The sequence below is a fragment of the Colius striatus genome, chromosome 15 (genome assembly GCF_028858725.1).
Source record: "Colius striatus isolate bColStr4 chromosome 15, bColStr4.1.hap1, whole genome shotgun sequence".
Classification (NCBI taxonomy): domain Eukaryota; kingdom Metazoa; phylum Chordata; class Aves; order Coliiformes; family Coliidae; genus Colius; species Colius striatus.
In genome coordinates this window covers 16,026,920-16,046,146 of record NC_084773.1, presented here as the reverse complement: position 1 = coordinate 16,046,146, position 19,227 = coordinate 16,026,920, and the positions used below count along the sequence as shown (strand labels likewise).

Genomic DNA, 19,227 nt, shown 5'->3' with positions numbered 1-19,227 from the left:
CCTAGGTGGACCTAAACCAGGACAAGTTTTCTCACAGAATCCTCAGAGGCAAAGGAAGCATACTATACATAACCCATTCGTGAAAGAAAAGACCATTTTTTTTCCAGTGGATTCTAAACATAAGAGCACTGGTACCTCAACACCTCTTGGATCTGCTGTTCCATGAGATACCAGGCAAACAAGGAATTGAAGGGCTATGTGTTGCCATAGTGGTGAAGAACCTCTTGCTGATTTTTAACAGCTCTTTTTAGAGAATTTATATGGAAATTAGTTATAAGCATTGCCTTAAGTTAGAAGCCATAACCTGACAGCACAGGCTTTAATCAACATCAAAAAGAATCCACCTGAGGCAGCAACACAAACACATCCCACCCATCTACTGCTACCTATCTATCACCACCTATCTACTACTACCGGAATGGTTAGTAGAGGCTGTATTCACCTATCTTCATGTGCTTGGTATGATAAATGAAGTTCCCTGGCTAAGCCCCATTCAATGTAATTAGCAACATTTCCACAGAAGAAAAAAAGTTACTGGAGAATCCAAGCTAAACCCACAGAGAGCAGGAGGAGCTGACCTTCTTCCTGCTGGGAAGTAGCTAGGCTATGCTGCTCTAATAGTGAGGCACCTGGTGCAAAGCGTTCATTTCATAGAATCATAGAATGGTGGGGGTTGGAAAGGACCTTTAGAGATCATCTAGTCCACCCCCACTGCAGAAGCAGGTTCACCTAGATCAGGTTGCAAAGAATCCTTCCAAGTGCCAACAGTCCATTAAATAACAAGTAATATTTTTGTAAGAACTGTCATAAAGATGGTCAACATTCAGAAAATTAAGACAAGACCCCAAACCTGATTTTTCATAATGAAATTATTTCCCCTCATCCCACAGACATACAACAGAACTTTCTTACCACTTCCCCAAGGGAGGCAGCCACCATGTGTGTTGCTGGAGTCAAGTATGATGTAGAGCCTTGGTGCAACATGGATTTCACATTCTCATAGGTGATAAAAAAAGCAGCAGCTGAAATTCAAGAATACATGCAGTCATTTCCTCCATCACAGAACTAGCACAAAAACCATGGGGGTAGATTTTGTCACCTATTATTCTGCAACTGTATCTGAAAACAGGATATTTTTAACCTCAAAACGGTGTAAAAGTATCAACACAAACCATGGGATAATTTCTTCAGAAGTTAATGCTCCTGGCTATCAGTGGCAAACTTCTCATTACTATCAAAAGTGTCAGGACTTCAGGCCATACTTAGTATTAGGATTGAGATAAGGAGAGATGTGCTAGTCCTGAATGTTCAGTATGTTTTGGAAAAAATGGCACCTTCCATATTTATAGACAGGAAGACTAAAAAGGAGGTCATTGAGCTGAATTGGATGAATGATCTTTCTTTGAGAAAACCCTCAAAAAAAACTAATTAGTTGATTAATTGAAAAGAAAAGAAAAAAATCCCCCCAATCATCAAGGTACTTCATGCAAGCAAGCAGGGAAGCAATTAGTAACTTCTTCCTAGCTATTGTCAGTTTAATATTTTGCACCTTAGTACCACAAAACAAAAAACCTTCCAAGTCCTGAAGGACTTGTAGATGTTCTATCCAGTGAACAAGAAACACACAAAACTCAAGTGAGCACAGCACCATGAGCTGTGTTTATGCACTGCAACAGTCAACTACAAAGGCACTTGCACCTTAAGGGATACTCCTTCTCCTAAAGATAATTTCACTTCTCAGTCATACGTTGGAAAGATAAAAACCACAGTTCAGATCTCGAAGATGTAAACGCTGAAAAAACCTGACATGTCTTGCGGGGGAACAGATTTTAATTGTAAAGAAGGGCTACGTGAATTGCCTTCTGCTAATCAAAAGATGCTTATCACCTCAAAAGGAGATAACAAAGCAAACAAGATAAAGCACTGATTTTTTTTATATATCATCTTATGAAGGACATCAAACATCTGAAGGTGTCAGTGGATTTGTCAGCAAAGTTCTCCTAACATTTATTACTGACAGCATACCTTGCTGCTTTTTTTAATCTCTCCCTGCAAAGACAAAATGGACAAAGGCATTAGGAATTTTAGATGCCTTTTCTCTGCAGGGACTACAGCATTTACTTCTTTAAAGCTTCAGTTTCACAAGTATTCCTTATGGCTTCTCACTTAAAATGTTGTAGTCATTACCAGGGAGAAAAGATGGGAATAGCATTCCCAGGGCAATCAGCTCAAAGACCTCCAGTGCTCAAGTGCTTGGAATTTTGATTTGTTTCCAATGCCATGAAAGAATGGGTCACATCAAAAGTACCCAGGGCAAGCAAGACCCCAGCACACTTTGGCATGTGGAAATGATTTGGGGTGCCCCCATAAGCAAGAGTAGGCTTATATCCAGGAATGTTTCCAGGGAGTAAGGGTTGCTTTTCAGAGTAAACATGCAGCAGCCTTCATTCCTTCATTTGTGTCCAGTTCTGGGCTCTCCAGCTCAAGAGAGACAGGGAACTTCTAGAGAGGGTCCAGTGCAGTGCCAAGACAATCAAGTGACTGGAACATCTCTCCTATGAAGAAAGGCTGCAGGACTCGGGGCTGTTTAGCCTGGAGAAGACTAAGGGGGGATCTTGTTAACACAAGTATTTAAAAGGTGTATGTCAAGAGGATGGGACAATACCTTTTTTACTGTAGTGTCCAGTGACAGGACTAGCGGTAACAGACATAAAATGGAACACAAAAAGTTCCACTTAAGGAAAAACTTCTTTATAGGGGTGAGAGCACGGAGTCTCCTTCTCCAGAGGTTTCCAAACCCACCTGGATGTGTTCCTGTGTGATCTGATCTAGGTGGACCTGCTTTAGCAGGGGTTTGGACTAGATGATCTCTAGAGTTCCCTTCCAACTCCCACCATTCTATGATTTTATGATTCCAGCCCTGCTCAAAAAGTTTGCTCAATACCATACAATTCTAGAAACTGCTCTTCACAGCTGGACATGGATTCACAGAATCTCACCTGCAGGAAAGGAAGCCATAGACATTAATGTCCTACAGTACATAAATTCCTACTTCAAGAAGACAATGAATCCAAAGAACAATTACCATTAGGAAAGGATCCTATAGCAGTGGAAGGAACACCAGCATAGATGCCATGAAAACCACCAGCCTTCCTAAATCCTTGAGGACTCTGCAGTCTTGTTTTTACAGTATCCAGGGGAAAAAGGATCAAGTCAACACAGACACCAGCAACTCCACCAGCCTTCAAGACAAAGCCACAGAGAAAAATGCATTAATATTCAGAGGGGTGAAGCTGTGATGCTTATGTAACTCAGGTGTGCCTCAGCCAAAGCACTGCTGACCATATCCTCTCTGAGGCCAAATTATAAACTGATAGTCTCACACAGACCTCACCAACTTCTATGGCTATAACAAGGAAGCTTCAACAAGAAAGTAAGTAACAGATATTACAACTTGTAAACTTTTTTTGAAGTATTTTGAAAATAATCTCAGTGTTTTGAATAGCACAAACAAAACAGTGCACTACTACTAATCCACTACAAAGCACAATAAATGAAGATAATTTCCAAGTCATAAAGAAAAGGAGAATATTTTCATCCAAAGCAATTCTTAAAATCAACACACACATAAATGGTTTGAACTAAAGCTCAAGCTTTTCCCATTGTCTGTGTTTTTGGATTACTGTTATTTGTTTTAAAAAAAGTTTCCCCAGGCTATAGCTGATCAGTAGAAAATAATTACTTGTCAAAAACAGGAGGAAGAAACTGAAACAAATAGAAAAGCATTTAAAAAAAGAAAGGGGAAAAAAAATTACCAATAGTTAGCATTAATCCATGTAGAGACATTATTTAGTTGCACTGTTATTGAGAACAGAAAACATCATTTGAAGTCTACCTCATCGTACAGAGCAACTCACAAGAAACAGCTGCACAGATTAACTACGTGAAAACAAATCACATGTGTGTTACTCTATTTTTCCCCCCCAAGAAAACAGAGGATTCAGAGAGGTGTTGACCATCTACTACTGAAGTTTTAATCAATAAGTTAATCACTCTTTTAATCTAGTTGGCTATTTTGCATGTATTGATTTTTCTTCACTTGTTTTCATCACAATCCTTATCAGCTCAAAATAACATTGATCAGATTTAATCTAGCCATCTGTTAAAATGCCTCAAAAGTTACTAATTACTGCTTTAGTTTTCAAAGTTCCATATCTTCAATGTCATTTAAATTCATGAAGCAGCTAACTGAGCACCTGCCAGAGGGTGACAATACCAGTGTGCTTATACCACCTGCAGAAAACAGTAATGACTTTTAGATAAGAGAACTAAAATGCACCTTCTCTCCCTTCAGCAACAGCAGCATTATCAGAAGATGAAACGCTAAAAAAAACCTTTACCAGAAGTTGGACATAACTGTTAAACTAAGTTCCAACAAAACCAGGACCTGATTCAAATGCTTTGAACTATGACCTTGCAGCTGGCTGCCCCTGATGTGTTTGGGGCATGGAGCTGGACATTCCCAGCAGTGCAAGCCTGCAGCTTTCCTCACACTAGCCCAGGGCACCTCAGGCATGACTTTGCACACAGAACCGAGAAAGGTCTGGAGATATTTGGGGTCATCCTTAGCTACGGAGACTGTGGACTTTACCATAGGCTTATATAACATTTTAGGTTGTAAATGAGCTGTAATATCATTGATTCCAACTGTTAACCCAGCACTGCCACATGTACCACTAAACCATGACCCTTAGCACCGCATCTACATGGCTTTTGAAAATCTCCAGGGATAGGGCCTCCACCACTACCCCGGGCAGCCTGTTCAATGTCCCCCCTGCATGTGACAATGTTGAGAGCACACCCTGAGAAGTAGCTTTTTAAGGTGGGAAATGCAGAGCAAGATACACATCTCACCATGTGCACATCAGCAGGCATGTGCCTTGCTGTCGGGGTCACAGCCTCTTTATTCTACTTGAACATGAAAAGGGAGCTCTGGCACAGGGAAGGTGTGGAGTCTCTTTCTCTAGAGGGTTCCAAAACCGCTTGAACCCGTTCCTGAGCCCCCTGATCAACAGGAACCTGCTTTAGCAGGAGGCTAGGCTGGACGAGCTCTCGAGGTTCCTTCCAATCCCCACCCTTCTGTGTGATTCTCCCAGCTGTTGAAGTCAAAAGGAAATTAACCAAGGACGCCCTCACGCCGCCGCCTCATCGCCTTGGCAACAGGCAGGCCCGAGCCCGCTCACTCACCACTAAGGCCGCCCAGGACTCCCGCGGCTCCATGCAGCGGCAGCGATACGCGGCGGCGACAAAGCGAGACACAGACCAGCTTCTCGCACGACGGGACGGGTACAGAACCGCCGCTCTAGCTGTGCCCGGGCGCGCACATGGGCGCAGCCATGTTGGTGCCCCTGAGCCGCGGTCAGGCGGGCGCGTGTCCTCACTGCGCCTGCGCAAGGCCGCGGCGCGTGCGCGGGGCGGCGCGTGCCGGCACTGCCCTCAGCGCGGGGCCCGGCGAGCCCGAGGGCTCGGAACGGGGCAAAGTGATTCCAGGCTCAGCCGCGATTTGCTCCGCGCTAGCAGCCGTGCCGCACCGCAAACGGAAGAGTAAAGGCTCTCCTTGCTGGCCCTGTTCCTGAGGTACGGCTGAGCCCAGCGGGCCTTGTGGTGCTGGGAGCTGCTCTGGTGCCCACCATCGTTCCTTCCGCCTGGGTTCAGAAAGCAAACCTACGTCCACTGGGAAAAAAGGCATTTTAAGAGGAAAATATTTATGAAAACATTTGGGGTTTCTCCTCAACTCTTGTCTGCAGCACAGACATCCAGTGTGCAGGCTGGCAAACAGATCAGAGCGGTGCGCAGGGAAATGCGTAGAGCCTCCTGGAAGGGATTATCTCTCCTGCCTCCTCCCAGGACGTGTGTTGGGCCTCCCTGGAAGGAAAAACACCATTTTTCGTTCCCATCGAAACGCATTCGTATTTTGGTTTTGTGCCTCCCCGAGGCATTTTCCCATCTCCACAAAGGGCATTCAAAATGTCAGCGGTTTCAGAAGTTGCTAGGAGGGTTTTGACACAGAGTCCTCACATCATCCTCACCCAGCAGGAAACCGCACTTGAAACTACAGGAAAAGTGATTCCAGGGGAAGGAGAAGGGGTGAATGTTGGAGAATACTGTAGTGCAAGCAGAACCAGCAGGCTTCAGTTGCAGTGCCTTGGCTGCAAGTGCATCACTTGAGATGACTTTTGGACGTAGCGGTGGAGGATATAATGATGCCTCACATTCTCAGCAACAGTAACTGCCTTCAGGCAGCTCAGCTCCACTTCATCAAACTCCTAAGGGCATTTTCAGGCGGGAAGCACCATGCTGTCCTTTTGACATCTGCCTGCAGCAGTAATGTAGTGATTGACATCAAAATTGGAGTTGCCAACTCCAGCAAATTTATTACAGCTCCTCTGCAATGCTGTGATTTTTTTCTAAACTGCCTCAGTCCCTAGAGGCAGGCAATGTTAGTGTAGCCTCCATTTCATTTAGTCTTCATTTTCATTTGAGTGAATAGCTTAAAGCTCTGCAGGAAAAAAAAGAAAGAACCCAAATGTATTGTATTGTGCAACCTTCTTTGAATTTTAAGGCAACTCCTTGTTCTTCTGGTTCTGACTTACCCGTTTTACAATAATCTGGTGGGTTAACAGTACTTTGTTTTAGTTTGGGCTTTGTTGTGTTTATTGAGCATCACTTCTTGGTTTCATATCAGGTCATGATAAACAAGTGGACTTTTTTGACATTGCTGGCACATGTGTCACCAGTGTGGTTGTCTGACCACTTTTCCCACAATGCCTACAATGGGCATGAAGCCTAAAGCAAGCCAGTTTGCTATCCTAGCAATTAATTCCTGAAAACTCTGATTCCTGGAAGAAGCAGGAGCCACAGTTACATATTTCAGCTGTAATATAACAAAGACTGGACTGAGAACAGCTATTACAGTAACCCCCAGCAGAGTACCTGGCTTTCTGAAAGTACCCTGCTAATTTAGATAGAAATAAAAATGACCTGAAATCTACTGTTTCCAGCTGGTGCTCTGGTAAGTGGCTAAATAAACACAAAAGCTGAAAGTTCCTCAGTTCCCAGGTCCACGTCTGTCATTAAATTAGGTACTTTGGAATGGTATTGAGGGAAAAGTCGGACATCTGCAGTAAATGAAGCATGCTTTTAGAGTTACTGCTATCCCCACACAACCCACTGAGGACAGCACTTAAAATGAGACCTTATTCCCCATGTGTGCCTATGAGGTCTCTTGATGTAAAGGTTCTTGAGGTCATAGCAAGCAATTTTCACACTGTTCAGTGCAAAGCTTTCATATCCACTCTGTGGCAGTGACTCTTATTTGTCACCTTCTGTCAGAACTGCTGCTGCATCAGAGAGGTCACAACCTTCTATTCTTCCAAGCCACTATCCTGTCTTAACTGAACAAGTTCTGCTTAATGCTGCAGGCCAAACATTAATCTTTGTGCTAAGTCCTTCAGTGGACCCCTCCCGAGCTTGCAGAGTAAGTCAAGTGAAGAACAGTTTTCTCACGTCCTTTCTTCCTTGTGAGAAAACATCTCCAACATCTCCACTGCAAGTGAAGATGGGCTGAGCAGAAAAATCTAGCACAGCTAAAGGAAGTGTCTGACCACACCTAAATGACAGATGTTTGTAGTCCCATACCTTCACTCAAGCTTGTTCACAGCTCATTCATGGCCTTATACCCTCTCCCAGGCCTATTTTCATCCGTGTTTGAAGCTCAGGGGCTGGAGGGTGAGCTTGGGGGCTGAGGAAGAGTCACTTGGTGCTTTCCCCAGGTACTGCAGGTGCAAAACCCTGTAGCAGTGGTGAGAATAGATAGTTTTGTCCATGCTGCTTCCAGTGCAGACTCTGCCAGTGCTGACGCTGGCAGTACTGGAACAGCTTGGTGGCTGCCGAGTTTTTGTTCAGCTCGTCCTTTCATCTCTTTCATTCTCTGCTCCTTGCTTTCTGTGCCCTTCCCTGACCATGGCTGCAGGCTGGTAAGAGCGCTTTTAAAAATGACCATTATCCCTACAGCACCTCACCTGCTTCCTGGTCAGCCTTTGCAGCCCATGAAAGCCTTGGCAAGAGATGAAAAGCCTTTTAATTACTGTGTGATAAAAGAACATACTGCATGTATGGATGCATTGAGTGGGATGTGAGCTGCCAACAACATAGCAATCCTCTACCTTATAATCACAGGGAACGAATATCAGCCATTCATGGGTTCCTTTTTGTTAGGGTTACTTCAGTAGTATTTTAAATTGATTTCTTGTCATTACTTCTTCCACTGCTATAAAAGTGCACATGTACAGAAATGCCTCTGTGTGTACGTCTGTGTATATGTATGCTTGTCTATATGCTTGTTTGCATGTGTTTCCTCCCCCAGTCTCTAGCTGCTGGAGGATGTCTGACACCAGCAGCAAAAGAAATATTGATCTGGTCATAACATATTAAGGTTGCTGAAGAGCAGATGTTAAAAACAGACTTCTTGGCATACATCAGCCCCTGGTGGTATCAGTCACACACATGTTCCAGTTTATTTATTAAAGCAGTTTTCTCTCCTCTTTCTGTTCATTATCTTTCTCATGTGCAATTCAGGCACGTTGGAGCCAACCGCTTCCAGCCAGTCAGCCCTTCTTGGATTGTCATTTTTGCCTCAGCTCGGACAACACCCTGCAAACTCTTCCTTCCTGAGAAACCCAGCCTGTCCCAGTGTTCTTTAAACCAGATGGAAATTTATCAGCTGCAAAAAATTTATCCTGGCATAAATATAGTGAAAATAAAAACTGAAGGATCCCTTTAATTTGACACTATCCAGGTACATAATAGCCATCTGGAGGGGGAATTTCAATGATATGGCCACAAATGGCACCCAAGAGGCTGTGATACACCACAGGAACACCTCGTGGCGGGGCGGGGGGAGGCTGTTATTTGAAAAACTAGGAACAAAACATAACCCTTTGGCCATCAAAATCTCATTTGTTCCATTTTATTATAAACAGCTGCAGAACTGGGAGATTAGTATGGAGCAAAGGGCCTTCCCTGAAATCCCTGGAAAGGTGTGACATTGGTCCTTTCCCAGGAGACAGCTTTGTCACCACCCTTTTTAACACACTAAGGTGAGGGCTCATGCTGTGCTCTTGCAGAAGAATGGGTTTATATTCTGCAGTTTATTTCTGCTGGGGGTAGGGCAGCAATGCTCTTGGCCACAGCTTCAGCACAGTAAAATCCAAGAGGCTCCATGACACCAAGTGGCCAGGGGCTTTTGTACAAGGAAGCAGAGTACCATGCCCAGTTCTTATCCCCAGGACTTAACCTGCAGCAGCCACCTCATTGCCTGCCACCCCACACCCCCTCTGCAGACCTCTACCTACTTCCTTGGCCATTGCATGTACTTGTTGAGCTGCTTCCTTCAGAAAAGCAAAACCTATTCAATATTACCCTAATATCTAGTCAGCAGTGGACAGCTGGACCTGGACATGAAGCAGTTTTTCCAGCCACTTCTCATTTTGTTAGTCTCCCTTTCTCTGCCTTAACCCTCCTGCAAATTACAGGGAAGGCTTGTTTAATGTGGATTTTAGATCATATTTTGCCACTCAGACACGATAAGCTCCTCCTCACGTTTACAGTAGTAAAGTTCCCTGTTCTTAAGAACTCTGGCAGGTTTTAGAAATTTTGCTGAAATACTAATTGCAGTAAATTTTTATGGAAACAGATGGGGGAACCAGACAGCCAGAAATTTAATAACTCCTTTGAGTACTTAGCAGCAGAAACACTAGTCCCCAAATTCATTAAGGAAAAAAAAGTGATTAATGAACATATAGATTTTGCAGAATGATAGAAAGCCTTAAACTGTACAACTACCTGATGATCCTCATTTCTTCTGCCTTACTAGCTGCCCAGACAATTGAAGATGGACGGTCTGGGAAAGATAGAAAACATGCATTTTAGCTACTGGAAAGTAAGTGCAATAACGATCCAGTGGCAATGTAGTGACCTTTTTGATGTGAACATGCCTTCCAGAGACTCTCTGCAGTTAGTCTTACAGCACAGCTGAGTTAATCTAACATTTCTATTTAGCATGTAAGAGAAATGGAGGAAAATCTTAATTATGCCTGCATTCGTGGTTACGGTCTGAATGCCTGACACTGGGATCACTCACATCTGTTCTCAGCTCATTTTGTGGGCCTATTCAGTGACTTAAGAATTAAGAAGTTAAGAACAAGCTTGCAACAGGATGGCCCAAAGCTGCCCAGACAGTTGTGCATTTCCAAATGGTCCCTGAGGAGCATCCCTGACATTCCCACAGTGTGGCTGAAGCTGGGACACTGGGTTCCTTCAAAGCTTTGCTTGAGCCATTCTGATGATTTACTGCCTCCTCTGTATTTCCAGGCCTGGTCTCTTCCAAAGCTGCAACCAGTGTTAATGAAACAGGGTGTGAGTGCAGGTCTAACCATCCATCCTGGTGGAGGTCTAGCATGACCCCTTGAGCTATTTTGCTGGACCTTTGTAAGGAAAGACTCAATTAAAATCATATTTCCTCGAATTTTATGTTTTTGGAGGGCTGGACATTGATCCCTCTCCCTGTTCCATGGGGATGGATGAATCCACCGTCTGATTCTGTGGCCCAGCAGTACTCTGCAGTGATGACGGCACTGGCTCCTGGGAGACATGTGTGGCTCTGCCTCAAGGATGACCCTCACACACTGCTCAGCTCCATCAGCCTCCTGGCAGAAATAAATTGCACTTGTTTCTGTCCAGGCAAGGAGCAATATTTTAGAAAATTAGTTCATTGCCAGCTGTTTGCTCAGTTCAGGGTTTTTGTCAGCCAAATTCCTTCTCGGGCTCCCAGGGAGCACGGCTGATGGGAAGTGAATGCAATGACATATAGAGCAGCCACCGTGGCTGAAACGATCTGCCTATGGGGAGATGCCCCTGAAGAAAGGAGTTTATTTGAACAGCTGAACTTTGGCATATAAACTACAGCAATTTTTCAAATGTAATCTGTAAAAAATAATGCAGTTTGCTTTAAAAAAATCCTGCTGTGTGTTTGGTGCCACGGACTTGATATAATTCAGTTTTAGTATCATTTAATTCAAAGAAATGTCTTTCTCAATCTGTTTTGGCTACTCAGAAGGACAAAGAAACCAAAGAACATGGATGACAGCATAGGGATAGGCAGCAGAGGGCTGAAGGGAGTACAGGCTCTCATGAGGGCTAGCTGTTGGGGCACATGTTGCCTGCCCCAAAACTCCTGCACATCCATTTTGACATCATTCCACACTGCCACCCATGTTATGTAAGATCACATGAAGCCCTCCTTCGTTTTCCTGTTCTGCAGGGCCAGGAACAGCTGTGGAGTGAATGGAGGTGACTGTTCCAGGGAGCATCTCACCCCTAAATCCAAAGCAGAGACAGGATGCATGTGCTGCCCTGTCCCCAAGGAGGTCAGCAGTGGGGGAGGAATGCTGCCTAACCTCAGCCTTCCTGTTACATTTTCTAGTAACTGAGGCACCAATCACAAGTTAAACTCACAGTGATACCCCTTGAGGGAAGTGAAACAGAAGCTCCAGAAGAGCAGGGGATGGAGCTTTGTCCTCACCCAGTTCCTTTCAGCAGATTGTCCATACCTTAGAGGTCTGCTCACAGACCCAAACCACACAACGTTATTTCCGTGAGTGAGTGGCTTTACTGCTTGGTAGCTCCACTGCCTCTTTCTAGAAGACTCACTGTGTCTCCCACAAGCTGCAGTCTCTGAAGGAACGTGCTCTTCCACCAGCTGAGGACCCATGGGCCGGTGTTGCCCAGTTGAGCTGTCAGTGCCACGCAGACCTGGCCCTCTTCCTCATTACTGGGTTGTGACTTATCACTTTAACTGTCAAAATGCTGCTGTTGCTGACAAAGAGAAAAAGGTAGCTGTCTTTCTAGGGGACTGGGTATTTTGCAGGGCCAAGTTTACATGAGGTTTTCAGCCAGCAGCACCAGTGTTTGAGTCCATATTGTCAGAATAAACTAGGACAAACAGGCTTGTGTATAGCAGAGGTAAAACCATGAGGTCTGGAAAAGGTACTGAAGAGGGTTGGAAAGCTCGGCATAAATGTGTTGAGGGACTCAGTGCTGTGTACTGCTGTTGAATATTCAGCTGAACACTTACATTAGAGCAGCATCAGTCCAGCACAGATTATAACTCAACCTGGACAAGTAGAAACCCCATCTGTACACAATATTTGACTTTTTGCATTATAATCAAGCACAAGATGTGACTAAGACAATTGTGGACCTAAATGTTGGGCTCAGATGTTAATAGTCAAACGAGGTTGGGATTATGATGATAAAAAGTGAGATGAAACAGGATCCTGGAAGTCTCAGTAGTGCCTGAACATCTTCAGGTTCATAAAATCCATTGACTGTAGAGACTTGAACTTCTTGGGCATTTCAGATTATCCCTAGAGGCAACTATGTGCATCTGTAGACACCCAAAGCTGTGGGCCATTGCAATAGTAGCCACTGAATCCAGCAGTCAAGCCCAAGCCTGATAAGCAGGTTGTTTATCCCAATAGCACATGACACCGCTGGACAGCCATGCTGCTGCTTTTCTGCATGAGGCTCCCACTGCCTTCTGCCTCTGTGCACCTCTAAATCTTTACTGACGTACTTGCCTCATCTTGTTCCTGACTGTGAGACATCTTCCATGTTTCCTTTGACATGTGGAGCACAACCCTTTGGTGAGAGGCAGCTGAGAGCTCCTTCCCAAGAACAGCGGAAGGAGACTGATGACAAGAATTTTTTGTTGACCCTCCCATGACTTTCCAGGGTCCTCTTCCTTTTCCTTCTGTTTTGCAGCAAAGAGAGACTTGCCAGTTCTTCTCCTCTCTGGGATTATCAGGCTGGCTTCCGATGTGAAGTTTCCCAGTAGTGAGGGTTTCTGATCGTGGCCTCGTACCGTGCTGCCGTGAGACGCATTGCCATTCCCAGCTGATAACCTATTGTTGAGCTTCTGTTGCAGAAAAGCCATTATCTAAGGGAAACACAAAAGCATGGGAACACAGGGGGGAGGAGAAGCATATGACATGTGAATTTGCCAGATATTACCACTCTGAATCTTATTAAAATATGCCCTGTACTGACCACAGCTGCTTTATCTGGACATGGAAGGAGTTGGAAGATAAGAGGCACTTCTACTGACAGTGCTATAATGGCCTGACCAGGCAGCCTGGGACCAATTCCCTGAGATGATGTCACCATTTCTTGAAAATATACAGGCTGCTGACCTGGCTTTTGTGTAGCCCTGACTGCTGCTTCACATGACAGCATCCTTCCTTTACATCTATTCACACTGAGACTATTTTCCAGAAGGTTACACCAGCTTCCAGTATGTACATTTGGCTTATAAAGGGATCTGACTTTTGTCCAGCTCAGATGATGCCTCAAGGCATGTTTTAATGCTCTTCTGACAGTGTCTTGTGTTTGTCTAGCTGGAAATATTCCAGGTGATTCAAAAATGACACATTTCTTAAAAACCTATTCTGTGTATATTTATTTCACATATTTTGGCTTTAGAGGAGGCTATTTCAGTTCTCCAACCACTCTTTCCTCAGTCTCTCACATCTCACACCTACAAGTGCTTTCGGGCATGCTGTGTGCATAGAGAGGTGTAGAAAGTGTTGAGCTGAGCCTGCCTACACTTTAAGCTGTCTTGGTTCATGCTAGAGCCATGTCAGTGCATCCATGCCCACTCCTAATGATGTATTCCTTTGCACAGCACCTGGTCAACAGCTTGAGAGAACTAATTTCTGTCTGTCCTCTTCTGTCATTCCAGGGCTATTGGTGCTCTCCAAAAATGTTTCATGCCTACCACCACCCCAGGTTCTGGGTCAGATCTACTAGTGTTTTTTTTAATGTAGCTGCAAGTTCACCTTCCTCTTCTAGGCAAGCCAAGTCCTCTGCAGAGCATCCCGACCTCTGGTGCAGGCAGGGCCCATGAAGCTGCCTCTAGGCAAGATCTGCCAGCTCTTGCTTGGAGATGCCAACAGAGCTCTGCGTTCTGCTCCTGACTCAGGCACCTCTGGGGCAGATACTGCAGCTGCCAGACCTCCAGCAACCAAGTCTCTTTGCAGGGAAAAATCTGAATTTTCCATGCCAAGACTTGAGCCCAAGCTCTTCTGAAGTCAGCAAGGCTAGAGAATGCCCTTAAGTGGTGCCTGTTTATTCCTGATTGCCATTTATTCTTTACAGGAAACAATATGGAGAGGCTGGGCCAGAAATACAGATACTGTAATTATTGTTTTTGTTGTTACGGAGTACACACAGGAGCTTATTATTATTTTGAAATCAGGTCAACTCTATACCCTACAGTGCCTCAATTTGGAAATTCACACTTGAAAGGAGAGGGAATTGCATCCATACGCACCGTCCATCCCTGTCAGCAGGCGCGGGGCTGCGCTGATGAGCTCTAATCACATACGTGAGCCCGAACAGGGGAGAGGCGGCATTTCTGTGGGCACAGGGTAATCAACTCTGAGTTAAATGCAGTGCTTTAAAGTGATTTGTATCCATTCTTACCCCTACCTTCTCAGTCCAATTAACTCCTCTAATAGAATTAATCAGCGCACTAAATACGAGACTCGCTAACGACTGAAAAAACATACCACTATCTATTCCAAAATACAATTACACTGACAAACTCAATTACATGCCTCAGTCACTTCTGAAATTACTCGCTGATATTGGGCTGTGCACAGTTTAAGTTTCATTGTTGAAAGAAATCATAAACACTTTCTAAATCGTACAATGTTTACAGAAATACACAGAAGCCCAGCTTTTATTACCCATGTGGCAAAATTAATTTGACACATTGAAAGCAAATGAATAGAGCTGGAGGACTCTATTCAGGCGGCATTCTTCCCGCTGATACAATTCACACCGGAGGAACATCTAACACATTAACCTTATTAGACTCTGATGTAGGTAAATAGCATTTCAAAGGGAGGGAGGAAGGATCCGAGTCAGAATCCTTCCTGCATTTGAATGAGAAACATCAATGTCTGCCTTTCTAACAGTTCATTTAGTGCAAATCCCCCATTTCACCAGTGGGTTTTTGCTCTGAAAGGAGGAAAACTTCTGCAGCAGGGGCAGTCCACAATGTGCAGTTTTGATCTTGGCTTTACTCTTTCAAGTCTGTGGTGAACTCTTTAGCTGAAAATAAACTCCAATCAAATTCAATTATGCAAGTTTGGCTTAATTTGCAAGTCAGAAGAGGAAGAAAAAATGTTGCTTGGTTTTTTAATAACCTGAGTTTATCAAAGCTCATCTTGATCTGAAGATACAGAGAGTGGCTTTCTGAACTCTGGTCATACACAACACCTGCTTCTCAGTTTAATTTCTTTTCAGACTGTGATACCATTCAAACAGTAATATTTCTAATCTAAGGGATAGAACTGCTCTTGCTTGCATTTGGCCTAAAGTAGATAAAGCTTTGAGCTCCAGCACTGAACTTGGAACACACCATGAGCAACACCCTCCCATACTTAGCAAGAAGTAGTATAACAAACTCTTTTATACCTGTTGAGCCTAAAAATTACAGTGGCACTTGCCTAGTAGGGATTTCTCATCTCGGTAGAGGAGGTTACTGAAAGAATTTAAACATTACTCCAAATTCCCTTGGGAAAAGAAGAGAGTTCAGCATTTTGAGGAGCAGGCAAGGAACATCCTACTGGGTGTCCGTTTCTGCTGAACCTAAGGGAGACCTGGGACTTGTCAAAGGGAGGAGGGACCGGGACTCCTAGTTTTAACCAGAACATGAAAGGTGTTAAACACTGGGCAGATGCTTTCAGAGACCTAATATTTGCTCCACAGATACATCTGCTCCTTTTCTTCTGGCACTGGGATGATAGTGGGAAGTTTTGTTTGTATCTGCAAGTTTGAACAGACTGACCCCACATGCTGTGCTCTGCTGATTTCCATCCCTCTGGGCTCCACCATCCATCCGCTACTCTAAAACAGAGGAGAAACCAAAACATAGGAAGATTGTTAAATGCAAATTGATGATTGGCCTGTGTTAGCGAGAAATACTTTCTCCTTCCATTTCCCTTGAAGACTATTGATGCTTATTGTATTCTGGGACAGTTAACACCTTAGGGGTAAAACAATGTAACGGGAAGAGATCTCTAGAGGAACCAATCTCACATCTTCTGGAGCATGTTTTTGCATACCCACTTATTTCACATATCCCAGTCACCCATATCCATGCTCCACTCTCCTTCCTGCTAGGGCTTCTGTAGTGTGCAGCCTGCCAATTCACACCCACCATTGCTCCCTTCCTCTGCTTCGGGTGTTTATGGCTAACAATGTGTTACAGCAGATTTGATTCTAATCCACTTGTTTGCAACCCCATAACCACTCCTGTCAGAAGTGCTATAGCATGACCACACAGCTTTATGGCTGAAGATGCATGTTGGGAAAAAGACAGAGTGATGGTATGAAACTAGAGCCCTGAGCGAAGGGCTTCTTTTGTTGGAACTCAAGAAGACGACTCATTTTGTGAACTAATAGATTTTATACTTTCATCAGAGGAATATCATACATCAAACTGAAACCTTTCAGGAAGATTGGAGGTGGGTAGCTATTTCACATCCAGGCACCTTCTTTATTAATTCTGCACATTTCTGCAGTCACCAGTGATGCATTAGTTGACACTTGCAAAGGATTACAGACCTGATACAATATTAGATAAAAATTACAAGTGAGAAGCTATTTTACTGCTATTTATTTTCATCAGCTAAGCATCGCTCTCCTAAATGCCATTCTAGTTTGGTCGATATTGGCTTTTCAGCCTGCTGAGAAGTTTTGTAATTCTTTTTTGTTCATAGCTTATGTATAGAAATCAATACTAGTTTGCAATTTGTTGAAACCAAAATGGTCACGTTAGGAGTACCATATGCCTGATTTCTCCTTGCATTCTATTCCCAGTCCCTCGGCAGAGTGAGGATTGGATTAGTTTCTCAGTCAGTCTATGATATCTGATAATTAAAACCGGTTATTTCCACATCCCACATGCATTTTTTATTAACCTCACACTGAAACATAACTGAACAAAGCAAGCAGGAACATGGCTGTGAGTCTTCCTTAACATTGCTATTGTTCAAGGGAATCCTTTCTTTGATTCAGGGAAAGCTGGAAGAAGCTCCATCTCCAGCCAGAATATCTGAAACAGCCTGAATAGCGGTCAGTGAGGAATGAAGAAACTCAGTCTCTCCTACTTCAGTGCTGCTGTTGAATCTTTCTATGTTCTTCTATTCTTAAAAGTTTAATGGCATATGTGAATTTTATCTTTTTATAAATATACCTGCAGTAATTGTAAAATAAGCCTTAAAAAGTCTGACTTTTCAGGTGCAGGTGAAAGGGAATGTCTTACAGAGCTTTGGGGCTTGGCTATGAAAGACAAAGTTTCTGGCCCACCTCCTTCAAAGAATAGGCTTGAGCTAAAAGCATAATGGAGCCCGAACAAAAAGTATAGGTCAGTGAGTAGATCAATCTTTATGTAAAGTAGAAGATAAAAACATAACCACATATGATAAAATTACCATGGCTTCATGGGTCACAATTTTTCCCTTCCAAATTTGAAATAGGACAACTTCACATAATAGCCTACAAGCTAGGACACTTCCACGTCTCAGACCTCGTGCTTGCACATCTGCTCCAAGCTAAAGAGGATTAAAAACAACAAAAACCCACTAATATGTTTTCCACATCCTATCTACTGCAGTCATTGAGATATCTAGGGACTGGGTTTGTCTAATGATCAGAATTTATGCTCACAGTATAAGAAATGGAGATTTTACTGTTTTTTAGAAAGATCAGTAATGGTTAACTGCACAATTATTGAAATCTCCTCTTCTAGAAACCATCTGGGAATTGTTTGCCATCTTCTGAACCTAACTGAAAAAAGTTTCCACATCACAACCAATTCACCTCAAATCTTGTGTTGCAAGAAGCAAGACAACACTGAAGCAGCCATGATTTACTGTCACTGCAATGACAAGCATCCATTGAAATGTTTCTGGACTGAGACTACCATCTAGTGGCCTGACGATACACTGCAGCTTCTTTGGGAAAGGAACAAAAAACCCACAATGCACTTGTTTGTTCCCTTCTATAATTACATTATCATAAATAATTCATCTCCTGAGACACATGAACAAATAGGAGAGACTGAAGGCCACAAAATGCCATCTTACTTTCTCATTTGAATTAGAAAAGTCAGCTAAGCTTATGATCCTGGGGAAAAAAAGCACTGATCTGGTTCAGTAATAGCTCTTGCAGGAAGCCTAAGCAATGTGTTGCGTTACCATATCTTTCTTCCAAAGGCCCAGGAAAATTGATAAAGCATTAATGCTCTTATTGGAACATCTGGAATATTCAACAGAACCAGCACAAATCAAGTGTGGAATCTCAGAACCTCACAGGGCATCTCTTGCTGCCTTGGGAGCATCTTCAGCTCTCCTTGGAGATGCTCATGACACAACTCTGCCAGGGACCAGCTACACTTCAAGATGCTTCATATTTCCTGCTTCTGGGATGATGAGCTTGTTGAGAAACTCAACAAGGTTGGACTAGATGATCTCTAAAGGTCCCTTCCATCCCCTACAGTTCTATGAAAATCTCCAGGATGCCAGAAGAGTTAGTTTTCTTCTAAAATGAGTCTCCCAAATCCAGACTCTTCTTGGAGCCCTAACCCTGCTGTGTGGCTGGCCTGGCTACTCCAGCAAGGAGCAGGTGACTTCAGCAATATTAAATGATAGTAAGTCTTTGCTAGCTATGCCAACCCTGCAAAATCATGACCAGAGGAATATCAAGTAATCTACAAGCTCTACAAGGGTGCTACTTTGGCCAGGTTGCTGCAGAGGGGACTGAAAAATGCAGTGGAAGCCACTGAAATACTGAATGCTTAAAAAAATGAATGCCTTTTGACTTTATTGAATTGCCATTCACTTTCTAGTATACTCTCCAAAATAATTTTACAATAAAAAACTCCCACAAGTAGACATTCCCTTTTGACCTACAAAGTGCCCTGTGCCTTTCCTAGAGAAGTTACCTTAAAAGCCTCCCATTCCCCCACTTAACAGTTTCAATGTGCTGTAACAGCATTTTCAACTAGGAAAATATTGCATTGGGGAGTGTTGAGGCAGC

The 19,227-nt window shown here is 43.6% G+C and overlaps 1 protein-coding gene across 4 annotated transcripts in view; it reads right to left on the bottom strand.

Annotated features, from left to right (window-relative positions):
* The window catches only part of SLC25A26 (solute carrier family 25 member 26), an 81,874-nt gene extending 76,448 nt beyond the window's left edge, over positions 1 to 5,426 (bottom strand). For all 4 annotated transcript variants that reach the window (XM_062008672.1, XM_062008671.1, XM_062008673.1 and 1 more), the window contains exons 1-3: positions 5,248 to 5,426; positions 3,086 to 3,242; positions 913 to 1,022 (exon numbers count right to left, since the gene is read on the bottom strand). In XM_062008672.1, the coding sequence (XP_061864656.1) occupies positions 913 to 1,022; positions 3,086 to 3,242; positions 5,248 to 5,280 (300 nt within the window). In that variant the 5' untranslated portion in view covers positions 5,281 to 5,426. The remainder of the gene's footprint in view (positions 1 to 912; positions 1,023 to 3,085; positions 3,243 to 5,247) is intronic.
* Positions 5,427 to 19,227: the final 13,801 nt, after the last annotated feature.